The 27,862-nt window shown below is 43.2% G+C and overlaps 1 protein-coding gene across 1 annotated transcript in view; it reads left to right on the forward strand.

Moving 5' to 3' along the window:
* itgbl1 (integrin, beta-like 1) overlaps positions 1-27,862 on the forward strand; it is a 137,438-nt gene that overhangs the window by 35,579 nt on the left and 73,997 nt on the right. The window contains exons 6-7 of the mRNA XM_024388655.2: positions 613-753; positions 7,360-7,506. Of these exons, the coding sequence (XP_024244423.1) occupies positions 613-753; positions 7,360-7,506 (288 nt within the window). The remainder of the gene's footprint in view (positions 1-612; positions 754-7,359; positions 7,507-27,862) is intronic.

A 27,862-nucleotide genomic window follows, 5' to 3' on the forward strand; every position in this document is an offset into this window, starting at 1 on the left:
AGGCTCCTGCCATTGCCCAGTGCCCCACCCCTAGGCTCCTGCCATTGCCCAGTGCCCCACACCTAGGCTCCTGCCATTGCCCAGTGCCCCACCCCTAGGCTCCTGCCATTGGCTTTTGCTATGCCCACTAAGGCTACTGCCATACTCCTGCCCAAACCCAGTCCCTCCAATCTTATAGCAGTGGTCTTTTCTTGTCAACAGTCTGCACTCTGGGGGTCACTACCAAGGATTTGAGACTCAGGGGGAATCAGTCTGCCTTCCCTCTCAGCCAGACTTTGATTGTGTTACTGTCACTAACTGAAAATGTCTCAGCAAACCTCCTAATCCTTAAACTCAAGAGGCATAGGCAGGAAGGCTCTTGTGTGTTCAATAAGGTTTCCTTGCCTAAAATATTCCATATAACAGAATAATGTTTGTAACCTCTCTGACTTTCTTTGAGCTCCCATAGGTCCTCTGTTGTTTGATCTCTATGGTGCATAAACATTCACTTAGTTAGAAAAGGATTAGACTGGATTTTCTTTGGGAATGTGTTGAAAGCAGAATCAACTCCAAATTTGGAAAATATTGTGTGTGTGTTTGTGTGTGTGTGTGCATTATTTTCTGTGTGCATAGGTACCTGCATATGTGGGGAGTGTACATGCTATGATGTGGATCCATCAGGGGACTGGGGTGACATTCACGGGGACACCTGCGAGTGTGATGAGAGGAGCTGTCACGCAACCTACGACAGATACTCTGACGACTTCTGTTCAGGTGAGACAGGATGGCAACCGGCTGCGTTCGCTTCGGTCTGAGACACTCAAATGTAATGCATTCTATATGTCACTTTAATACAATGTTAATGCAATGTTAACATGTACTGACATAGGACAACTGTAAGGGCAAGCTAATCTCGGTTACCTATCTTGTGAAAGTTTTTAATTTCCTGTTTTACTTCTGTGGGGAATGCCATTAGGTGTCTTTTATACAGGTAACAAGTTCAAACAGGTGCAGTTAATGTAGGTAATGAGTGGAGAACAGGAGGGCTTCTTAAAAAAAACTAACAGGTCTGTGAGAGCCGGAATTCTTACTGGTTAGTAGGTGATCAAATACTTATGTCATGCAGTAAAATGCTAATTAATTACTTAAAAATCATACAATGTGATTTTCTGGATTTTTGTTTTAGATTCCGTCTATCACAGTTGAAGTATACCTATGATAAAAATTACAGACCTCTACATGCTTTGTAAGTAGGAAATCCTGCCAAATCGGCAGTGTATCAAATACTTGTTCTCCCCACTGTATATATCACAGAAGAGTGTAATTGTTTTCAGGCCAGCTGTTTCTAGTCAAGACGTTTGTGTTTTTAATGTACAATGTTTTTGTTGTACTGTATGTGTGTTTATAGTTTTGTTTAATGTTGTGTAAATTGTTTTGTCTGAAATGTTGTTCCCTCTGCTGCTATTGGACCAGGTCTCTCTTGGAAAATAGGTTATCTCAATGACAAAAACCTGTATAAATAAAGATCAAATCAAATAAAAATCACTGCGGCTAAGCCGCCTGCCATCCAGGACCTCTATACCACGCGGTGTGTCAGAGGAAGGCCCTAAAAATAGTCAAGAACTCCAGCCACCCTAGTCTTAGACTGTTCTCTCTGCTACCGGAGCACCAAGTCTAGGTCCAAGAGGCTTTTAAAAAGCGTCTACCCCCAAGCCATAAGACTCCTGAACTTTTAATCAAATGGCCACCCAAACTATTTGAATCCCCCCCCTCCTACTACGCTGCTGCTACTCTCTGTTATTATCTATGCATAGTCACTTTAATAACTCTACCTACACGTACATGAAACCTCAATTACTTCGACACCGGTGCCCCGCACATTGACTCTGTACCGGTACCCCCTGTATATAGCCTCCACATTGACTCTGTACCGGTACCCCCTGTATATAGTCTCCACATTGACTCTGTACCGGTACCTCCTGTATATAGTCTCCACATTGACTCTGTACCGGTACCCCCTGTATATAGCCTCCACATTGACTCTGTACCCCCTGTATATAGTGACTCTGTACCGGTACCCCTGTATATAGCCTCCACATTGACTCTGTACCGGTACCCCCTGTATATAGCCTCCACATTGACTCTGTACCGGTACCCCCTGTATATAGTCTCCACATTGACTCTGTACCGGTACCCCCTGTATATAGTCTCCACATTGACTCTGTACTGGTACCCCCTGTATATAGCCTCCACATTGACTCTGTACCGGTACCCCCTGTATATAGCCTCCACATTGACTCTGTACCGGTACCCCCTGTATATAGCCTCCACATTGTACCCCCTGTATATAGTCTCCACATTGACTCTGTACTGGTACCCCCTGTATATAGTCTCCACATTGACTCTGTACCGGTACCCCCTGTATATAGCCTCCACATTGACTCTGTACCGGTACCCCATGTATATAGTCTCCACATTGACTCTGTACCGGTACCCCTGTATATAGCCTCCACATTGACCCCCTGTATATAGCCTCCACATTGACTCTGTACCGTAACACCCTGTATATAGTCTCCACATTGACTCTGTACCATTGGTACCCCCTGTATATAGCCTCCACATTGACTCTGTACCGGTATATACCCCATGTATATAGTCTCCACATTGACTCTGTACCGGTACCCCCTGTATATAGCCTCCACATTGACTCTGTACCGGTACCCCCCCCCTGTATATAGCCTCCACATTGACTCTGTACCGGTACCCCTGTATATAGCCTCCACATTGACTCTGTACCGGTACCCCCTGTATATAGTCTCCACATTGACTCTGTACCGGTACCCCCTGTATATAGCCTCCACATTGACTCTGTACCGGTACCCCCTGTATAGCCTATAGCCTCCACATTGACTCTGTAGCCTCCCATTGGTACCCCCTGTATATAGCCTCCACATTGACTCTGTACCGGTACCCCTGTATATAGTCTCCACATTGACTCTGTACCGGTACCCCCTGTATATAGCCTCCACATTGACTCTGTACCGGTACCCCCTGTATATAGTCTCCACATTGACTCTGTACTGGTACCCCATGTATATAGCCTCCACATTGACTCTGTACTGGTACCCCATGTATATAGCCTCCACATTGACTCTGTACCGGTACCCCCTGTATATAGCCTCCACATTGACTCTGTACCGGTACCCCCCCCTGTATATAGTCTCCACATTGACTCTGTACTGGTACCTTCTGTATATAGCCTCCACATTGACTCTGTACCAGTACCACCTGTATATAGTCTCCACATTGACTCTGTACCTGTACCCCCTGTATATAGCCTCCACATTGACTCTGTACTGGTACCTTCTGTATATAGCCTCCACATTGACTCTGTACCGGTACCCCCTGTATATAGTCTCCACATTGACTCTGTACTGGTACCCCCTGTATATAGCCTCCACATTGACTCTGTACCGGTACCCCTGTATATAGCCTCCACATTGACTCTGTACCTGTACCCCCTGTATATAGTCTCCACATTGACTCTGTACTGGTACCCCCTGTATATAGCCTCCACATTGACTCTGTACCCCTGGTACCCCCTGTATATAGTCTCCACATTGACTCTGTACCGGTACCCCTGTATATAGCCTCCACATTGACTCTGTACCGGTACCCCTGTATATAGCCTCCACATTGACTCTGTACCGGTACCCCCTGTATATAGCCTCCACATTGACACTGTACAGGTACCTACTGTATATAGCCTCCACATTGACTCTGTACCGGTACCCCCTGTATATAGTCTCCACATTGACTCTGTACCTGTACCCCCTGTATATAGTCTCCACATTGACTCTGTACCTGTACCCCCTGTATATAGCCTCCACATTGACTCTGTACCGGTACCCCCTGTATATAGTCTCCACATTGACTCTGTACCGGTACCCCCTGTATATAGCCTCCACATTGACTCTGTACTCCGGTACCCCCTGTATATATCCTCCACATTGACTCTGTACCGGTACCCCCGGTACATTGACTCTGTACCGGTACCCCCATGTATATAGCCTCCACATTGACTCTGTACCGGTACCCCCTGTATATAGCCTCCACATTGACTCTGTACCCCGGTACTCCCCCTGTATATAGTCTCCACATTGACTCTGTACCGGTACCCCCTGTATATAGTCTCCACATTGACTCTGTATATAGCCTCCACATTGACTCTGGTACCCCCTGTATATAGCCTCCACATTGACTCTGTACCGGTACCCCCTGTATATAGTCTCCACATTGACTCTGTACCGGTACCCCCTGTATATAGTCTCCACATTGACTCTGTACCGGTACCCCCTGTATATAGCCTCCACATTGACTCTGTAGCCTCCCATTGGTACCCCCTGTATATAGCCTCCACATTGACTCTGTACCGGTACCCCCTGTATATAGCCTCCACATTGACTCTGTACCGGTACCCCTGTATATAGCCTCCACATTGACTCTGTACCGGTACCCCCTGTATATAGTCTCCACATTGACTCTGTATATAGCCTCCACATTGTACCCCCTGTATATAGTCTCCACATTGACTCTGTATACCTCCACATTGACTCTGTACCCCTGTATATAGCCTCCACATTGACTCTGTACCTGGTAGCCTCCACATTGACCCCTGTATATAGCCTCCACATTGACTCTGTACCGGTACCCCCTGTATATAGCCTCCACATTGACTCTGTACCGGTACCCCTGTATATAGCCTCCACATTGACTCTGTACCGGTACCCCCTGTATATAGCCTCCACATTGACTCTGTACCGGTACCCCATGTATATAGCCTCCACATTGACTCTGTACCGGTACCCCCTGTATATAGCCTCCACATTGACTCTGTACCGGTACCCCCTGTATATAGCCTCCACATTGACTCTGTACCGGTACCCCTGTATATAGCCTCCACATTGACTCTGTACCGGTACCCCATGTATATAGCCTCCACATTGACTCTGTACCGGTACCCCCTGTATATAGCCTCCACATTGACTCTGTACCGGTACCCCCTGTATATAGCCTCCACATTGACTCTGTACCGGTAGCCCCCTGTATATAGCCTCCACATTGACTCTGTACTCGGTACCCCCTGTATATAGCCTCCACATTGACTCCCATGTATATAGCCTCCACATTGACTCTGTACCGGTACCCCATGTATATAGCCTCCACATTGACCATGTATATAGTCTCCACATTGACTCTGTACCTGGTACCCCCTGTATATAGCCTCCACATTGACTCTGTACCGGTACCCCATGTATATAGCCTCCACATTGACTCTGTACCGGTACCCCCTGTATATAGCCTCCACATTGACTCTGTACCGGTACCCCATGTATATAGCCTCCACATTGACTCTGTACCGCCTCCACATTGTACCCCATGTATATAGCCTCCACATTGACTCTGTACCATTGACTCTGTACTGGTACCCCTGTATATAGCCTCCACATTGACTCTGTACCGGTACCCCATGTATATAGCCTCCACATTGACTCTGTACCGGTACCCCATGTATATAGCCTCCACATTGACTCTGTACCGGTACCCCCTGTATATAGCCTCCACATTGACTCTGTACCGGTACCCCCTGTATATAGTCTCCACATTGACTCTGTACCGGTACCCCTGTATATAGCCTCCACATTGACTCTGTACCGGTACCCCCTGTATATAGCCTCCACATTGACTCTGTACCGGTACCCCATGTATATAGCCTCCACATTGACTCTGTACCCCTGGTCCCCTCTGTATATAGCCTCCACATTGACTCTGTACCGGTACCCCCTGTATATAGCCTCCACTTTGACTCTGTACCGGTACCCCCTGTATATAGTCTCCACACTGACTCTGTACTGGTACCCCCTGTATATAGCCTCCACATTGACTCTGTACCGGTACCCCCTGTATATAGTCTCCACACTGACTCTGTACCGGTACCCCCTGTATATAGTCTCCACATTGACTCTGTACCGGTACCCCCTGTATATAGTCTCCACATTGACTCTGTACCGGTACCCCCTGTATATAGCCTCCACATTGACTCTGTACCGGTACCCCTGTATATAGCCTCCACATTGACTCTGTACCGGTACCCCCTGTATATAGCCTCCACATTGACTCTGTACCGGTACCCCCTGTATATAGCCTCCACATTGACTCTGTACCGGTACCCCCTGTATATAGCCTCCACATTGACTCTGTACTGGTACCCCCTGTATATAGCCTCCACATTGACTCTGTACTGGTACCCCCTGTATATAGCCTCCACATTGACTCTGTACTGGTACCCCCTGTATATAGTCTCCACATTGACTCTGTACCGGTACCCCCTGTATATAGCCCTGCTATTGTTATTTACTGCTGCTCATTAATTATTTGTTATTCTTATCTCTTACTTTTTAAAGGTATTTTCTTAAAATTGCACTGTTGGTTAAGAACTTGTAACTAAGCGTTTCACTGTAAGGTGACATTTGATTTGATTGAATTTGAAAAAACAAGGGAAAAGAGAATTGCAAACAATAGAATCATAGCAATGTTTAGTATGTAAGGTTATTGAAAGGTGATTATGAACAAAATGTAACATCAACTAACAACATGGACACAAACCAGACCATTATATCACACAGTCTTTGTCAAAGTAACCCAAAGATCTTTGTGAGGGTTCCATGAACTTCAGAAAGCGGATACATTCTGTTCTTGATTAAAGTCCAGCTGATTCAGCTTTAGAAATTGGGCGTTGGGTGGAATAATACAGTTTGAGAAAAAACAACAGTCCACCCACTTCTATTTTTCAGGATTACCCTGAGATCACAGACACAGGGCCAACACCAAAAACACTCTTCCATCTGGTTCTAATACAACAGTAAAACTTTATAGCTATAAAACGTTATGCTGTTTCATATGTAACTTTCCAACTATATTTTTGGTAAGGAGGTTTTAGTAATTTATTGGGCAAATGTAATGGATGCTCTCACTGTGCCTTCTATTGGTGATGATAAAGTACGATTCCTTTGATTTGTTTCAAAAACATATATTTGTATTAGAACAGCTTTTTATGTTTATGGTGTTTTGTTTGTCAAAACACAGTAAACCTTTCCCTAAATTCTACTAAAATAAAATGAGGGAGAATTCTACTAAATTCTCTCTCATTCTTTCCAGTCCCTTTTCCTCCATCCCTGTCCCACTCACTCCCCTCTTTCTCTTCCCCCAACCCCAAATCACCCCATCTACTCACACTCTTTCTTCTACCTCATCTTTCCACTATTTTCCCTTTCTCCTCCCCAACCCCTTCATCTTTACACTCTCCCTCCTCGTCCCCAGGACATGGCCAGTGTAACTGTGGAAGGTGTGACTGTAAGGAAGGCTGGATGGGGAAGAAATGTGAGCACCCTCTGTCCTGCTCCTTGTCTCTGGAGAGCAGCCTGAAGAAGTGCAAGGGAACGTCTAACATGCCCTGCTTCGGACGAGGTACAGAAAACTACATTACAGCACAGTACAGTATACTTCCAATCATTTCTCGTCACCACGGTTTCAATGTGTTTTTTAAGAAATTGTGTTTGTAGTTTCAAATGTTAGTGCACAATACTCAAACTAACTGAGCAAACCAGTCCAACTATACACCGGTCCGAATGGGATCCCTTTGCGCCTAGTGTTGGGATCTTAGCAGAACTGAGGGGATGCCAAGTGTCTCCCTTTCAGTATACTGACTAATGCAAGGCTGTGTGTGTGTGTGTGTGTGTGTGTGTGTGTGTGTGTGTGTGTGTGTGTGTGTGTGTGTGTGTGTGTGTGTGTGTGTGTGTGTGTGTGTGTGTGTGTGTGTGTGTGTGTGTGTGTGTGTGTGTGTGTGTGCGTGTGTTTGTCAGTGGAGGCACCTCACACTAAATATATTCACTTCACCAAATAATTTATTAAAACAAACTGTTTTACAATGAAGGTCTATCGTAGCCTCAGCAGCACACTGTAGGGCAGCACCATGGTGTAGCAGGAGGACAGCTAGCTTCTCTCCTCCTCTGGGTACATTGACTTCAATATGAAACCGAGGAGGCTCATGTTTCTCACCCCCTTCCATAGGCTTACACAGTACTTATGACAGCTTCCAGAGGACATCCTCCAACCTATTAGAGCTCTTGCAGCATGAACTGAAATGTTGTCCACCCAATCAAAGGATCTGAGAATGAATCTAGTACTGAAAGCATAAGCTACAGCTAACTAGCACTGCAGTGCATAAAATGTGATGAGTAGTTGACTCAAAGAGAAAGGCAATAGTTGAACCGTTTTGTACAAATTAACTTCTTCCAAAATTAAGGAGAAGCAAGAAAGCGAGAAAGAGAGAGCTAGCTATATTTGGTTGTATTTTTTTTTTTTAACTTTAATTTTCACTTAGATGGCAAAAGAAGATAGCTAGTGCAATGCAGTATTGAATGTGTCTGTCACCTTGATTACTCAAAATTCTGTACACCTACTTTGTAAACTTTCATTCATAGGCTAGGATATAGCAACCTCATGATGGATACAAGGAACATTTGTGTATCATGTAGCAGCCTAAACCGACCAATGTTACATTGAGCTGGGTGAATGGAATATGAATGACAGTCATCCAATATAATGTAATAGAAATAATGCCATGCTCATAAAAACATATATAATTCTCCCTCATCTTAAACAGCACCCACTGCCCTTGGTGTGTGTGTGTGCGTGTGTGTCTAATGAGCATGGCTGGCCAGCTACATTGTGAGTCAGGGTAGGGGCTGCTCTCAACAGCAATGGCCTGGGTCGATGTGTCTAGATTTATTACATGATATGCCTCATTAACTGTCCCTTTGGACTGAGGAAGCATGTTTTCCTGGGACCTCCTCATCCTCTGTGTGATTCTTATACCTGACTCTCACTGAAATAATAAAGGAAACCAATGTCCAATATTGCTGATAGCAGTGGGTTTTAAAGGGACTAATACGATGCGCTTCGATACCAAACAGATCTAATTAGATCCAAACATTGGTGGGGATGTTGTCTTTGAATCATGGTGATTGTTTGTGTGTTGCAAATGCCTTGTACAGTAGCCTACACTGTAATGGAAAACTGTCAATTATGTGGTCATTTTTTGTATTATCAACGGTAAAATGCTCTGAAACATTTTACTGCAGCATACTGTAAGTCATGGTGCATTAGGGGGAAATGTGGTGGTAATAATTGCTGTATTTCGAATGGTACTGTAATTCCTCCCTGTATAATACAGTACCGTATCTTTGGTGCGCCAAATACCTTTTGACCACTAGTAGGTGCATGGTATTGTTGTTTCTGGCTAATTAACAGATTAACAGATTTTGAGGTGTGACGCTATATTTCTTGCACCCATTATTGAGAATGATGTACCAATTGAACTCCTATATGGTTATAGTGCCCCATCAATTTAAAATGTATAGGGGACAGATTAGAGTGGCAGGAAGTATTAAACCTTAACCTTTCGGTCTGTTTTGCACTGTAGCTGCCAGCTTGGGAGAATTTCACTGGGCGAAAAGGGTCAATATTAAGTGAAATATTGAACTATATATTTCCAGATATCTGACACTTTATTAAATGTAGGGTGCAGGCATGCTCCAGATATGCATGTCCTTCATTTCAGATACGGAGCTAGGATATTCTCCGTAATGGGACAGTTTCTACATACATCCAATCTGGACCTCAGAAATCTCCCTGCTATCGTATGAGTCCAGGGAGATATCTAGGGTGAGATACTATCAAAACACGCACCTGATGCATATGCACCCAGTTACATATTTGTAGAATATTCTAACTCCGCAAAGGGTATGTGTCAACATGCTGACATATCTAACCCTTTATTTACACTTAGGCATATTTTCAGAAATGTTTCATATCTTTAATCATTAACTGACCATTTATGTATCTGTATTTTTTTTAAATAATCGCAATTTCAATAGATAGCGTTACATATGTAGTATTCATCCTCCTATATCGGATCGAAAATGTGCTAAATCGGACTCATGAAATGTCTAGCTCCAAAATGATCTTATGTGTTCAGGTGCTGAAAATCATACTGTTTCTTCACAAGGTGACATACAATATCTGAGCATACATTTGCACCATATTCAGTAGTAGGTTATACAAGGGACGGAAAGGCAAACATTATCATATTTAATCCAAGTTTCCAAAAAATGCAGCATAGCAAATCCAACCCTCCAATCACAACACATTTTCTGTGAAGATGCAAAGGTAGGCCAATCTTTGCTAAATATATATTCAGTTGAAGTCGAAAGTTTACATACACCTTAGCCAAATACATTTAAACTCTGTTTGTCACAATTCACCCAACTTATTGTGGGGACCTTGTGGAAGGCTACCTGAAACGTTTGACCCAAGTTAAACAATTTCAAGGCAATGCTGCCAAATACTAATTGATTGTATGTAAACTTCTGACCCACTGGGGATGTGATGAAAGAAATAAAAGCTGAAATAAATCATTCTCTACTATTATTCTAACATTTCACATTCTTAAAATAAAGTGGTGATCCTAACTGACCTAAAACAGGGAATTTTTACTTGGATTAAAGGTCAGGAATTGTGAAAAACAGAGTTTAAATGTATTTGGCTAAGGCGTATGTAAACTTCTGACTTCAACTGTGTGTATATATATATTGTATTTGTATTTGTTTAATTGTATTTATTTAATATAGCGTTTACAGACCCATTTTTGGCACCCAAAATAACAAATTGGATGTCCCCAGCAGAAAATACATGATTTTTCCTGCTAGGCTACCAGTTACAGTGCTTGCGGTTTGCGCGTGTCTTCATGCAGAGGGAATAAAAACATTAGATCAAGTTCTTAAAAAAATATGGATTTCATATTTGTCAACTTATTGAACATGTCCTCAAAACACAAATGAGCATCAGAAGTTGTCCTTATACAGGATATCAATATGTAGGCCTACTGTCAGTACTTGTCATCATATAGAGAAAATAAGATGTCGAAATAGGCCTCAGGATATCTAATGAATCAATATCCAGCTATTCAATGTGTGATATCCGGAAGGAATCCCAAATTGATATGTGCATGAAAAAAAAATACAGATTGATGTTTGTCCAAATATTGTACATGTGCTGAAAACTCAGAAATGCATCAGAAATCATCCTTATTTTCAGCACATCAAAAAGCATATCAAGATGCAGATATGGACCTCAGCCTAGAGAAGCATATCTGGAATCAAAATTGCTTCATATCTTGGGAAAACACAGATATGCGATGTATACAATCAGTATTTGTCAACATAAAGAGAGTAATCCCAATATCATAGATGTCTAGAAGACACATCTGGATTCAGAAATTGTCAGGATATGGTGCATATCCACAAAACTCAAAAAACACATTGGAAATAGTCTGTATTCTGTAGAATCTCTTTTCGGACAGAGCTTGTTAAGGCCTCTGGAAGTGCAAGTGGTATAAAACACCAAATATAGATTAATATACTGTAATGTTTGTAAACACTTTCCCTATCAGCCAACCTGCTTGCACCATTCCCTTGTAATTATAGTAAAATACTATGAAATACAAACCCCTCTGTCAACTAATTTAATTTGTTCACCCAGTCATTCATTCCGATTTACAGTAGCATTTACTTTTAACAGCGTAATACAGTCAGTGTTACAGTATTGTACTGTGTGTCATTACACAGTACTTGCTTTGATGCCGTATTCATATTACAGTAGGCTACTGTCAAATTCACGGTAACGCCATTACATTGTATGTGATTTGTATGGGCATGCGTTGTGGTGGTGTTGTATGTACAGTGCGTTGTATTGTGTTGTATGGGCATACGTTGTGGTGGTGTTGTATGTTGTGTGGTGGTGTTGTATGGGCATGGGCATACGTTGTGGTACGTTGTGGGCATACGTTGTGGTGGTGTTGTATGTACAGTGCGTTGTATTGTGTTGTATGGGCATGCGTTGTGGTGGTGTTGTATGTACAGTGCGTTGTATTGTGTTGTATGGGCGTCTGATGCATGTAATGTACTGTATGTTACAGGAAACATTTCGCTGACACTGGCATTTCCAGTAGATCTTTCTGGGACACTGTGGTCTGTGATGTTCAAGCAGACGTTAATTTAACTGGCCGTGTTAAATTCCCCCACCTGGTCCATCAGGGTGGTCAGTCAGGGTGATCCAACTGCATTGTAAAAAGACAACCCATTTGAAACACTGTATTATGTCATAGCTCTATTCACATGAACCCACCTGTCCATCTTGGGTCATGATCAAAGACCGTAGCGAGAGAGAACGTTTGAGTAACATCTTAAGGAAGGGGTTGGCCAGGTTCACCACCAAGGAAGTAGATTCAGGTTGAGCTCTTTATGTAACACAGTAGATCCCCATCCCTGTCCCTCAATGGAATCAAATGGAATCACATTTTATTTGTCACATGCGACGAATACAATGTCTTTATTAAGTAAGCATTTCACGGTCGGTTTACACCTGTTGTGTTCGGTGCATGTGACAAATAACAATTGATTTGAACACTTCACACACATGAAGCGGCATTTTGTCGCTCCTCAAAAGCCATGAAGTCTCGAAGGGAGGGATGTCACTTGGTCACAACCAGTGACTTGGTTGCAACCAACGCACTAACTAGCTAGTAATTCCACATCGGTTACACTTACCCCCTTTGGCGTCCTCCCCTTCTCTGCAGCAACCCCCAGCAACTTGGAACAGGGTCACGTAGTGACACTGTAACATGTTAGGTCATGTCCTTGTCTCTCACTCACTTTTCCCTCACAGGGGACCTTCTACACAACAACACTTTATTAGCAGCGTTATCTATTGCTGCACAAAAGCCATGGGCCTTGAAAGAGCACTTGCACGATAGACACTAACTAGAGCACTTCTAACTAGAGCTAGTAACTAGCGCTGTTAATAACAAGCGCGCCGCCCCTAACTAGCTAGTAATTCCATATCAACTACATAACACTGCTGCACACACAAACTTACATTCATAGCAATTGGCCAACATTTGGGAACAATGCTGCCTGTCAGATTTTGGCCACTGTTCATAGAGGCAGTTCCCGATGCCCGATTGTAGTTCATTTCTTTAGGATAGCACTTATTCTCCGGAGATTACTCATCATTTATAAATCATCTTTTCATGTGATCACGCTCTCTGTAGCCGACGTGAGTAAGATCTTTAAACAGGTCAACATACACAAGGCTGCGGGGCCAGATGGATTACCAGGATGTGTACTGGCAGGTGTCTTCACTAACCTTTTCAACATGTCCCTGATTGAGTCTGTAATACTGTTGGAGGAAATTATAGTTGAAATGACTAATTATGTATACATTCCAATCAGGACTGACTAGTCCAAATGCCATTATGTACTGTACATAATGAATTTTGTCTCTTGCTCCCATTCCCAATTGTATATAATATAGTCAGGAGTTTAGTAACAATGACGGTCTGTTCCTTTGTACAAATGAATGAACTATCTCCAGATGGCAGGGACGGACTATCTCCAGACTGTCTAGAATGCTGATTTATACTGACTGACCTTGACTTCAGGCGAGGAGGGAAGGCTCGAGAACTATAGGGCCTCTCTATCGGTGTCATGAAAGAGATAGAACATTTAGAAAACGCTGACGTCATTTTCAGTTCATAACCTGTGGAAAAATGTGTATGTGGGAGTACTCTCTTGAATTAAACGCTGTTACCTGACTTTTAAGACCGGGGCTCTGTCCATTCTTATAAAAATATTGGGTCTTATAATCCCTTTAGAATGCATTGACAGAGTAATGAATTCTGATTGGGAAATAATACAGAGGAATTTAGAATTCCACTAACAAATACCAACGTGTTTCAAGCAGACCACCATAGTCCCTGTGCCCAAGAACACAAAGGCAACCTGCCTAAAAGACTACATACTCATGTCCGTAGCCATGAAGTGCTTTGAAAGGCTGATAATGCTCACATTAACACGATTATCCCAGAAACAGTAGACCCACTCCAATTTGAAAACCACCCAAACAGATCCACAGATGATGCAATCTCTAGTGCACTCCATACTGACCTTTCCCAACTGGAAAGGTCAGTGTGCTGCCAACACACTGACAATGACACTGACTCAACTCCAGCCACTTTAATAATGGGAATTGATGGGAAATGATGTAAATATATCACTAGCCACTTTAAACAATGCTACCTTATATAATGTTACTTACCCTACATTATTCATCTCATATGCATACGTATACACTGTACTCTATATCATCGACTGCATCCTTATGTAATACATGTATCACTAGCCACTTTAACTATGCCACTTTGTTTACATACTCATCTCATATGTATATACTGTACTCGATATCATCTACTGTATCTTGCCTATGCTGCTCTGTACCATCACTCATTCATATATCCTTATGTACATATTCTTTATCCCCTTACACTGTGTATAAGACAGTAGTTTTGGAATTGTTAGTTAGATTACTTGTTGGTTATTACTGCATTGTCGGAACTAGAAGCACAAGCATTTCGCAACACTCGCATTAACATCTGCTAACCATGTGTATGTGACAAATAAAATAGGATTTGATTTGATTTGGACAAAAGGAACACTTATGTGAGAATGCTATTCATTGGCTACAGCTCAGCGTTCAACACCATAGTACCCTCAAAGCTCATCACTAAGCTAAGGATCATGGGACTAAACACCTCCCTCTGCAACTGGATCCTGGACTTCCTGACGGACCGCCCCCAGGTGCTGAGGGTAGGTAGCAACACATTTGCCATGCTGATCCTCAACACTGGAGCTCTCCAGAGGTGCGTGCTCAGTCCCCTCCTGGACTCCCTGTTCACCCACGACTGCATGGCCAGGCACGACTCCAACACCATCATTAAGTTTTCAGACGACACAAGAGGCCAGATCACCGACAACGACGAGCCTATAGGGAGGAGATCAGAGACCTTGCCACTTGGTGCCAGAATAACAACCTAACCGTCAACGCAACCTCAACTAAGGAGATTATTGTGGACTACAGGAAAAGGATGACCGAGCACGCCCCCATTCTCATCGACGGGGTTGTAGTGGAGCAGGTTGAGAGCTTCAAGTTCCTTGGTGTCCACATCACCAACAAACTAGAATGGTCCAAACACACAAAGACAATCGTGGAGAGGGCCCGACAACGCCTATTCCCCCTCAGGAAACTAAAAGGTTTTCTACAGCTGCAACATCGAGAGCATGAATGGAGCATGAACTGGTCACATCACTGCCTGGTATGGCAATTGCTTGGCCTCTGACCGCAAGGCACTACAGAGGGTAGTGCGTACGGCCCAGTAAATCACTGGGGCTAAGCTGCCTGCCATCCAAGACCTCTACACCAGGCGGTGTCAGAGGAAGGCCCTAATAATTGTCAAATACCCCAGCCACCCTAGTTATATACTGTTCTCTCTACTACCACATGGCAAGTGGTACCAGAGTGCCAAGTCTAGGACATAAAGGCTTCTCAACAGTTTTTCCCCCAAGCCATAAGACTCTTGAACAAGTAATCAAATGGCTACCCAGACTATTTGCATTGTGTGCTCCCCCAAACCCTCTTTTTACGCTGTTGCTACTCTCTGTTTATCATATATATGCATAGTCACTTTAACTATACATTCATGTACATACTACCTCAATTGGGCCGACAAACCAGTGCTCCAGCACATTGGCTAACCGGGCTATCTGCATTGTGTCCAACCCACCGCCCGCCAACCCCTCTTTTTACGCTATTGCTACTCTCTGTTCATCATATATGCATAGCCACTTTAAAGGCTACATGTACAGTGGGGCAAAACAAGTATTTAGTCAGCCACCAATTGTGCAAGTTCTCCCACTTAAAAAGATGAGAGAGGCCTGTAATTTTCATCATAGGTACACTTCAACTATGACAGACAAAATTAGAAAAGAAAATCCAGAAAATCACATTGTAGGATTTTTTATTAATTTATTTGCAAATTATGGTGGAAAATAAGTATTTGGTCAATAACACAAGTTTATCTCAATACTTTGTTATATACCCTTTGTTGGCAATGACAGAGGTCATACGTTTTCTGTAAGTCTTCACAAGGTTTTCACACACTGTTGCTGGTATTTTGGCCCATTCCTCCATGCAGATCTCCTCTAGAGCATTGATGTTTTGGGGCTGTTGCTGGGCAACACGGACTTTCAACTCCCTCCAAAGATTTTCTATGGGTTGAGATCTGGAGACTGGCTAGGCCACTCCAGGACCTTGAAATGCTTCTTACGAAGCCACTCCTTCGTTGCCCGGGCGGTGTATTTGGGATCATTGTCATGATAAAAGACCCAGCCACTTTTCATCTTCAATGCCCTTGCTGATGGAAGGAGGTTTTCACTCAAAATCTCACGATACATGGCCCCATTCATTCTTTCCTTTTCACAGATCAGTCGTCCTGGTCCCTTTGCAGAAAAACAGCCCCAAAGCATGATGTTTCCACCCCCATGCTTCACCGTAGGTATGGTGCTCTTTGGATGCAACTCAGCATTCTTTGTCCTCCAAACACAACGAGTTGAGTTTTTACCAAAAAGTTATATTTTGGTTTCATCTGACCATATGACATTCTCCCAATCTTCTTCTGGATCATCCAAATGCTCTCTAGCAAACTTCAGACGGGCCTGGACATGTACTGGCTTAAGCAGGGGGACACATCTGGCACTGCAGGATTTGAGTCCCTGGCGGCGTAGTGTGTTACTGATGGTAGGCTTTGTTACTTTGGTCCCAGCTCTCTGCAGGTCATTCACTAGGTCCCCCCGTGTGGTTCTGGGATTTTTGCTCACCGTTCATTGTGATCATTTTGACCCCACGGGGTGAGATCTTGCGTGGAGCCCCAGATCGAGGGAGATTATCAGTGGTCTTGTATGTCTTTAATTTCCTAATAATTGCTCCCACAGTTGATTTTTTCAAACCAAGCTGCTTACCTATTGCAGATTCAGTCTTCCCAGCCTGGTGCAGGTCTACAATTTTGTTTCTGGTGTCCTTTGACAGCTCTTTGGTCTTGGCCATAGTGGAGTTTGGAGTGTGACTGTTTGAGGTTGTGGACAGGTGTCTTTTATACTGATAACAAGTTCAAACAGGTGCCATTAATACAGGTAACGAGTGGAGGACAGAGGAGCCTCTTAAAGAAGAAGTTACAGGTCTGTGAGAGCCAGAAATCTTGCTTGTTTGTAGGTGACTAAATACTTATTTTCCACCATAATTTGCAAATAAATTCATAAAAAATCCTACAATGTGATTTTCTGGATTTTTTTTCTCATTTTGTCTGTCATAGTTGAAGTGTACCTATGATGAAAATTACAGGCCTCTCTCATCTTTTTAAGTGGGAGAACTTGCACAATTGGTGGCTGACTAAATACTTTTTTTGCCCCACTGTACATAGTACCTGTAACGGTTTTCTAGTGGTGATGAAGGAGAGTCGGACCAAACTGCAGCATGTCGATTGAGATTCATGTTTAATCAAATAAAGAAACACGAACACTACACAAAACAATAAACGTAATCGAAACCGAAACAGCCTATCTAGTGCAAACTAACCGAGAGTACACATAGGACACTAAGGACAATCACCCACGACAAACTCAAAGAATATGGCTGCCTAAATATGGTTCCCAATCAGAGACAACGATAAGCACCTGCCTCTGATTGAGAACCATTCCAGACAGCCATAGACTTTGCTAGACAACCCACTAAGCTACAATCCCAATACCACCACCAAAACCCCAAGACAAACACACCACAATTACAAAAACCCCATGCCACACCCTGGCCTGACCAAATACATAAAGATAAACACAAAATACTTTGACCAGGGCGTGACAGTACCTCAATCAGCCTGACTGTATGTGTCTGTATGTAGCCTCGCTACTTTTATAGCCTCTCTACTGTATATAGCCTGTCTTTTTACTGTTGTTTTATTTCTTTACTTACCTATTGTTCAACTAATACCTTTTTTGCCCCTTTGGTTAGAGCCTGTAAGTAAGCATTTTGAATGTTGTATTCGGTGCACGTGACAAGTAAACTTTGATTTAATGTGTAGGGCCTTTTTCAATGTGTCCTGCCATATTGCATTGTTCTTCCTTTTGTCGTTACCTTGTCTTTAAATCCCTGAAGGATACTGACATCTAGGCAATGACCGGTGTCAGAAAAACAACTAACATAGCACATGGCACTATAACATGAATGTAATTCAGGTTGACCTTATAGAATTGAACTGTTAAACGGTGGAGAGTTTCCTGATTATGTCGCTGTGACCACTTGAAATAGCAAAATTACTGCAGCAGCACACCACATACAATCGCCCACCATGATCACAGCGTTCTTCAACTGGTCATTCAGAACAGCACCATTTCCGTTCAATTAAACATTGCACTCTGTTGTGCCCTGCTAAATGTGACCCAGCTTTCTCATGGCTCGCCGTCGGGGGAATTACAATAATAACGCCATAGTGATTCTACCAGATCAAATGACACAATGTCTAATTAGTGGTGGAGGGCCAGCATCAAACAAGTCCACTCTCAACTCCTTCTCTATTGCGTTAGTTGACTCCAATTTTGAAAGAACAAAGAGAACAAAGTCTCCCGCTGATATAGACTCCTATGACTCAATGTTTACATATTTCAACCAAGATTTAGGTCTGAAACTGGTATAAATACACATGACTAGATAACAGCAGCTATGCGTTTTGAATGAATTAATGTATAAAGCTAGACAGCTAATTCTGACCCACACTTTAACCCTATTTGCTGAGAAGAGATTGACCATACCAACATTTTTTTTTTAGATTAGATGTTGAATAGTGAAAGTAAATTTCAGGGCACAGTGAAAATCTTAAACTCTAAGCATGCAGGTACATGAGTAATTTAGCAGATGCTCTTATCTAGAGCGACTTACAGTAGTGTACATTTGTATACTTTTTTCCATACTGGTCCTCCATGGGATACAAACCCACAATCCTGGCATTGCAAGTGCCATGCTCTACCAACTGAGCCACACGGGGCTAAAGTGAAATAAAGGTCAAAGTGAAATAAAGGTCAAAGTGAAATAAAAACACAGTTAATAATAAGAACTATAAACAAATATGTACTTAAATGAATATACATAAATACTGTATATTAACACTATATTAACACTGTAACAATGGTAAATCTCCTTTGGTGTGGGGTCAGGGTAAGGGGCAGGAAGGGAACAGGGGAGCAGTGAGCTTTGTGGTGAGCTTAGAGGTCACTATGGTATTGATGCCAAGCTGTAGTCGATGAACAGCAACCTCACATGTGCACTCTTTTTGTCCAGATGGGTGAGGGCAGTGTGCAATTCAATGACGATTGCATCGTCAGTGGATCTGTCAGGGAGGTAGGAGAATTGGAGAGGGTCGAGTGTGTCAGGGAGGGAGGAGGTGATGTGGTCTTTGACTAGCATCTCAAAAAACTTCACGGTGACAGAGGTGAGTGCTACGGGTCAGTAATCATTCAGATCCGTTACTTTCCCTTTCTTGGGCACTGGGATGATTGTGGATTTCTTGAAGCAGGTGGAGATAGTGGTCTAAGCTAAAGAGAGATTAAAAATATCAGAAAACACAACTGCAAGCTGGTGTGCACATGCTCTGAGGGCACGGCTAGGGATGCTGTTTGTGAGGGTTAACACTTTTGACTGACATATACTGTACATCCTTTGTGGAGACCGTTAGTACATAGCCCTTATTGTCCTCAGGATCTTTTTTATTTTTTTATTTTTATTATTATTATTTTTTCTCCCCAATTTCGTGGTATCCAATTGTTTAGTAGCTACTATCTTGTCTCATCGCTACAACTCCCGTACGGGCTCGGGAGAGACGAAGGTTGGAAGTCATGCGTCCTCCGATACACAACCCAACCAAGCCGCACTGCTTGTTAACACAGTGCGCATCCAACCCGGAAGCCAGCCGCACCAATGTGTCGGAGGAAACACCGTGCAACTGGCAACCTTGGTTAGCGCGCACTGCCCCCGTCCCTCCACAGGAGTCGCTGGTGCGCGATGAGACAAGGATATCCCTCCCGGCCAACCCTTCCCTAACCCGGGCGACGCAAGGCCAATAGTGCGTCGCCCCACGGACCTCCCGGTCGCGGCCGGTTACAACAGAGCCTGTGCGGGAACCCAGGGTCTCTCGTCTGCAGCTCAGAGTCGTTCGAGCACAACGACGACTCGGCAGCTCAGAGTCGTCGTTGTGCTCGAAGCGTGAGAGAAAGGTGTTTAGCTCTTCCGGTAGGGTGGTGTTGGTGTCTGCAAAGTGACTGGCTTTCGGTGATCATTAGGAGCCCCTGCCACATATGCCTCGTGTCCGACCCGCTAAATTGTTCCTCCACTTTGTTCCTATACCTGTGTTTTGCCATCTTGAATGATCTGAGTAGGTCGTATTTGTGCTGTTTCAATCAAATTGATTTATAAAGCCCTTTTTACAAAGTGCTATACAGAAACCCAGCCTAAAACCTCAAACAGCAAGCAAAGCAGATGCAGAAGCATGGTGGCTAGGAAAAATTCCCTAGAAAGGCAGGAACTTAGGAAGTAACCTAGAGAGAAACCAGGCTCTGAGGGATGGCCAGTCGTTTTCTGGCTGTGATGGGTGGAAATTATAAGAGTAAATGGTAATTTAAGGCCAGATTGTTCTTCAATATGTTCATAGATGACCAGCAGGGTCAAATAATAATAATAGTGGTTGTAGCGGGTGCAACAGGTCAGTACCTCAGAAGTAAATGTCAGCTGGCTTTTCATAGCCGAGCATTCAGAGGTTGAGACAGCAGATGCGGTAAAGAGAGAGAGAGAGATGAAAACAGTAGGTCCGGGACAAGGTAGCACATCCGGTAAACAGGTCAGGGTTCCCTAGACGCAGGCAGAACAGTTGAAACTGGAGCAGCAGCACAACCAGTTGGACTGGGGACTGCCAGGAGTCATCAGGCCAGGTAGTCCTGAGGTATGGCCCTAGAGCTCATGTCCTCCGGGAGTGCAGGGAGAGAATTAGAGGGAGCATGCTTAAATTCCCTTAAATTTCCACAGGACACCAGATAAGGCAGGAGAATTACACCAGATATAAGAGATTGACCCTATAACAGGCTGGCCATATATAACAGACTTACCTATACTATTGTCCCCGGTCACCTTGTAATTCATCATCTATTCATTTTTTGATGATTCCGGTAGCTGAGTCAGTAAATTCATTGATGTAAACCCCTAGAGGCAACCCGGAACATATTCCAGTCCACTTGATCAAAACAGTCTTGGAGCGTGAATTCCCTCTTGAGACTTTGTTTTTAGGCCAGGAGAAGCAAAATGGAGTTGTGGTCAGTTTTGCTGAAAGGAGGGCTAGAGAGGGCCTTATACAGTACCTGTGTTGAAAAGGCATGTAGACTACGGTTTGCAACTGCACATGGGGACAAAGATCATACTTTTTGGAGAAATGTCCTCTGGTCTGATGAAACAAAAATAGAACTGTTTGGCCATAATGACCATCGTTATGTTTGTAGGAAAAAGTGGGTGGCTTGCAAGCCGAAGAACATCATCCCAACTGTGAAGCAGGGGGTGGCAGTATCATGTTGTGGGGGTGCTTTGCTGCAGGAGGGACTGGTGCACTTCACAAAATAGATGGCAACATGAGGTAGGGAAATTATTTGTATATATTGAAGCAATATCTCAAGACATCAGTCAAGAAGTTAAAGCTTGGTCCAAATGGGTCTTCCAAATGGACAATGACCCCAAGCATACTTCCAAAGTTGTGGAAAATGGCTTAATCAAGGTATTGGAGTGGCCATCACAAAGCCCTGACCTCAATCCTATAGAAAAAGCATGTGCGAGCAAGGAGGCCTACAAACCTGACTCAGTTACACCAGCTCTGTCAGGGGGAATGGGCCAAAATTCACCCAACTTACTGTGGGAAGCTTGTGGAAACGTTTCACCCAAATGAAACAATTTAAAAGCAACGCTACCAAATACTAATTGAGTGTCAGTAGACTTCTGACCCACTGGGAATGTGATGAAATAAATAAAAGCTGAAATAAATCATTCTCTCTACTATTATTCTGACATTTCAGATTCTTAAAATAAAGCGATGATCCTAACTGACCTAAGACAGGGATTTTCTACTAGGATTAAATGTCAGGAATTGTGAAAAACTGAGTTTAAATGTAGTTGGCTAAGGCGTATGTAAACTTCCTACTTCAACTGTACATGTTAGAAAGGTGCAAGTATTTCTGAGATTGTCAATTTGCATAATTCCTTTTAATAATTCAGTTTGATGCTGAAAGCTATCCTTTTCCATATTTTCCAGGAATTGAAATCTCCCCCCACCGTAGTCAGCACGGATGGAGGGGAGGCCACAGTCGCATCCTGGAAGTGGTATGATAATCATCTCCTCATCCAAGGTGCAACTGTGGGCTCCTCTCCCTCCCAGAAGGGTCCAGATGTGGAGTGCCAGGGAGGCACGCCTTATGACCATTTTACTCTATAAACCATCTACTAAACATAACTGACCATCATTAATGATACTTTATTACATTTCTGTAGTGCTTTACATAACGATCTCAAAGCGCATTAAAAGCAAAAAACAAACAAGCAATACAATATAATGAGTAGCCTAGCTATAGTTGGCCAGGTCAACCAATAAAGACCAAGTCTTTGCATCCTCCAAAGATGGAGAGGAACAGTTCATGGCTTGACCAGAAGGTGGTCAGGAAGATGATTGATGAAGATGGGAGTCTGGCGACGATTTCCACCTTCACAATGTTTGACACCCACTTGGGTGATGCCTCTGCAGCTCTGGGCGCCAGAAAGCTCACCACACATAGTTCAGAGTAGTAACCAGTCATCCTCATTACGAGTCGTCTGCCTCAGCACTGCATTTCCTTAATGCATCTCCCATTCCTTTCCAGCTTCAGGAGACTCTTTAATTGATACATGCATATTTCTATGGGAACTCAAGTTTACTCCAAATACGTTATTCCAAATACTAGCTACTTAACTGACGTTAACCCAAAACAACAACACTCTAGTAGTGAAAGGTCACTGGATGGGGCTACAGACGATCCTTTACGGTTCATATGTGAAGCCGTAACTGATGGTGCGTTCAACACAACAGGGAATGTGCTCCAACTGGAAATAATAATTTTGAACGGTCGTCCAACTCGGAATTACGTCAGGAACTCGGGCATCATCCTAGAGCTCCAACTTCTCTGACCTTAAGATCACCGACGTCACGATTTCTCCTTTTTGTCTGAGCTCGTTCCCTGTTATCTTGAAAGCACCAAAAGTAATGTGTTTAGACCGTGTGCATACTTTTTACTAAACAGCACGTGCTAAATAGTACATTGTACGATTAGTACACAGTATGAACTTTAAATAAGTAATAGGAAAGCCAGGTTTTGGACACAGCCAGTAGCTCAGATAGTACGCTAAATTACATAACTTCCCTATATATTCCTCAGTATTTCACTCCTTTAATTGGCAATGTTGTATGTGTGTGTGTGTGTGTGTGTGTGTGTGTGTGTGTGTGTGTGTGTGTGTGTGTGTGTGTGTGTGTGTGTGTGTGTGTGTGTGTGTGTGTGTGTGTGTGTGTGTGTGTGTGTGTGTGTGTGTGTGTGTGTGTGTGTGTGTGTGTGTGTGTGTGTGTGTGTGTGTGTGTGTGTGTGTGTGCATACATTTGCAGGCATATGCATGTGTACTTTTTCATTTGGTAAAAGGATAGATGCTGCACACAACCCATTTCTGTCTTAGTCCTGTGGTTGTGAGAAGCGGATTGGTTATACTGTATAACAAATTATTGTAGATGTGAAGGCCTGGAGAACGAGAGAAAGTGAATGATGGGAACGAAAGGGAGGTATGGAGACATGATCAATAAGATGGGAGAAGGGGAATGGTTGGAATAGAGAAACAGAGAGAAACAGAGGGAGAGAAAGAGAAAGAAAGGCTCAGGGAGACACGTATGAGTCCAGCTGGTACAATCCAGGACTTGAGTGGAAACAGCAGCGTCTGAGTTTCTTCCTGAATGGCAGAAGTCAAATGCTTGCAGATATTACATAATTTTTACTGTGGTATTTCCTCAAGGAAACACCTGCTTCGATCCTTTTTCTGCTGATTCCTTTATGCGCCCTCTGAAGTATGTAGTAGATGAACTGTAGGCATATCCTCTCTCAAATATTGAAACTGAACACCTTCAAACAAACGTTCATATTTCATACTTGAAAGAAAACCTAGTACAGCTTTGCAGATGTGATTGGCAGACCGTATGCTATATTTGAATCTGCAGTCATTTCAAATGTTGCATGACATTAAAGATGAGATATGTTTCACGAGGACATGTTTGGCCTTGCATTCTAAAAAGGTCTGTGAGAACAATATTGTGCTAAGGAAAACAGCTACATGTATGAACTGAGAATGGAATGAATCATCTCTAAAAAGCGTTAGAGGAAGTGTCTACATGTGGGTCTATACTGCCTGATTAGTCCACTGATGCTTTCTAATTCCGTATGTTTCCTGTTAAACGGCAAGTCATGAATGCATCCTGATTAATAGTTTGCTGTAGTAATCACAGAGGGGGATGGATCCACCCACCAGCCTGGTGTGATGAAAGGAAAGTGGGATACCTAGTCAGCTGTACAACTCAATGCATTGATCAGTAATTCATGAACAAGTCATATGCATTACAATGGTAGCAAATTTGCAATCATTTGTACAATGTTCCAGAACACGGCACCGAGAACGCTCTAGAATCTCCTCTCCGTGTTCTGGATTATTTTCTAGAATAATATCTCTTGACAGTCTCACCTTCCTTTCAATGTTCTAGAATTACATCTTTCTCTCATTGTTCTAGAGCAGGGGTATTCAAATCTTAGCCTATCAGGTCCGGAGTACTGCTGGTTTTCAGTTCTAGCTGATAATTGATTGCACACGCCTGGTGTTCCAGGTCTAAATCAATCCCTGCACTGTTAAAATGAAGTGCTTTGTAACACTAAAACTAGTGGTAACTGAGCCGCCATCACATTAATGGAGCCAAAAACATATATTTTCTGTAGTATTTAAACACAGTGTTGTAAGGGTTTTGGGACAGATTTGTCTAAGGGTCCCGGGATGGGTTTATACTAAGCTAACCTATGGAATTGTTTGAAGATGGTCATACCAAGGATCATTTAGCTATTTTATTTTGAATTTTAGGACGTGTAAGTATGAAAAAAAATACTAATATTTGTTGAAACACTGAATTTGGCCGTACTGCTATTAGCAGCCAGGTCACCCTTGATTACAAGTCAGTATAGGGGCAACAGTGACCGCTGTTACCTTCAAGAAGGTTTCGGTTTGCTAGGGCATTGTGGATGGAAATGGCGGATGGGTGTAAGCATCTTCCTTTGGTGACAAAGCTTGGATGTTCAAATCTAGCAATGGAAAGTTTTTTTTGTTTTAAGCCTATCCCAAACCTTAACCCTACCCTTAACCATTCAGAGTTCAAGCCTAACCTTAAAAATATGGAGTTAATGCCTAAACTTAACCTTAAACTCTTCGAAATTTGACGTTTGGAAGAACTTCAAAATTTGGATGAACGTCTAATTCTGACGTGAGCCTATGAGAGCTAGTTGGCTATTAGCCCGTAGAAACCCATTAAATAACACGTGGCAAAACAGATAGTCAAAAAATAAATCGAAAGGAAGTATGTTTTGAAGTGTTGGTTCTATATCTAAGAGATATAAGAAAGTTCAGGAAAGTACTTGTATTTATTTTTACCCTACAAAGTGTTGAAAGCGTTCCACAGGGATGTTGGCCCATGTTGACTCCAATGCTTCCTACAGTTGCGTCAAGTTGGCTTTGAGTGGTGGACCATTTGTGATACACACAGGAAACTGTTGAGTGTTAAAAATCTAGCAGTTTTGCAGTTCTCGACACACTCAAACCGGTTCGCCTGGCACCTACTACCATACCCCATTCAAATACACATAGATATTTTGTCTTGCTCATTCAACTTCTGAATGGCACAGACACACAATCCATGTCTCAATTGTCACCAAGGATTAACTATCCTTGTTTAACCTGTCTCCTCCCCTTCATCTACAATGATTGAAGTGGATTTAACAATTGATACCAATAATGGATCATAGATTTCACCTGGATTCACCTGGTCAGTCTATGTCATGCAAATAGGTGTTCCTGATGTTTTGCACACTCGGTGTACACTTTTATCAAATAAAATATTTTTCATCACATGCTTTGTAAACAACAGGTGAGGACTAACAGTGAAATGCTTACTTACGGGCCCTTCCCAACAATGCAGAGAGAAAGAAAATAAATAATAAAAACATGTCATAAAAAAAAGTTATAATAGATACACAATGAGTAACAACTTGGCTATATACAAGGAGTACCAGTACCGACTCGAAGTGCAGGGTTACGAGGAAATTGAGGTAGATATGTACATATAGCTAGGAATAAAGTGACAGATATTAAACACTAGCAGCAGCGTATGTGATGAGTCAAAAGAAAGTTAGTGCAAAAAGGGTCAGTGCAGATAGTTAAATAGTTAACAGTATAGCTACCTGGACTAACACTTTAGCAGTCTTATGGCTTGGGGGTAGAAGCTGTACGGGGTCCTGTTGGTTTCAGACTTGTTGCATCAGTACCGCTTGCCGTGTGATAGCAGAGAAAACAGTTTTAGGGCTTTCCAGTAACACCACCTGGTATAGAGGGGCAGGATGGCAGGGAACTCGGCCCCAGTGATGTACTGGGTCATCCGTACTACCCTCTGTAGTGCCTTGTGATCGGATGCCAACAAGTTGCCATACCAGGCAGTGATGCAGCCAGTCAAGATGCTCTCAATCTTTTCAGCCTCCTGAGGGGGAAGAGGCATTGTCTTACCCTCGTCATGACTGTGTTGGTGTGTTTGAACTATGATAGATCCTTAGTGAAGTGGACACAGAGGAACTTGAAGCTCTTGAACCGCTGATGATCAGCCCTCCGTTTCCTGTAGTCCATGATTAGCTCCTTTGTCTTGCTGACGTTGAGGGAGAGATTGTTGTCTGGCACCTCACTGACAGGTTTGTGACCTCCTCCCTATGGGCTGTCTCATCGTTGTGAGTGTGGCCACAGTCGTGGGGGAACAGGGATTACAGGAGGGGACTTAGCATGCACCCCTGAGGGGTCTCTGTGTTGAGGGTCAATGTGGCGCATGTGCCTACCCTCACCACCTGCGGGTGACCCATCAGGATGTCCAAGATCCAGTTGCAGAGGGAAGTGTTCAGTCCCAGGGTCCTTAGCTTTGTGATGTAATCAATGAACATCATTTTTTACTTTGTCCATTTGGCAAAATGTGGAGTGCAATAGAGATTTTTTCATCTGTGGATCTGTTGGGGCAGTATGCAAATTGGAGTGGGTCCAGCGTGTCTGAAATGATGGTGTTGATGTGAGCCATGACCAGCTTTCAAAGCATTTCATGGCTACAGATGTGAGTGCTACGGGGCAATAGTCATTCAGACAGGTTAGATTGGCGCTCATGGGCACAGGGACGATAGTGGTCTGCTTAAAACTTTTAGGTGTTACAAACTAGGTATTACAAACTGGACCAGAGAGAGGTTGAAAATGCCAGTGAAGGCACTAAGCCAGCTGGTCAGCGCATGCTCTGACTACGCTTCCCGGTAATTCAGCTGGCCCTGCAGCCTTGTGAATGTTAACCTGTTTAAAGGTCTTATTCACATCGGCCACGGAGAGCTAGATCACGCAGTCGTCCAGAACAGCTGGTGCTCTCATGCATGGTTCAGTGTTACTTGCC

Source organism: Oncorhynchus tshawytscha, linkage group LG26, assembly GCF_018296145.1.
Source record: "Oncorhynchus tshawytscha isolate Ot180627B linkage group LG26, Otsh_v2.0, whole genome shotgun sequence".
Taxonomy (NCBI): Eukaryota; Metazoa; Chordata; class Actinopteri; order Salmoniformes; family Salmonidae; genus Oncorhynchus; species Oncorhynchus tshawytscha.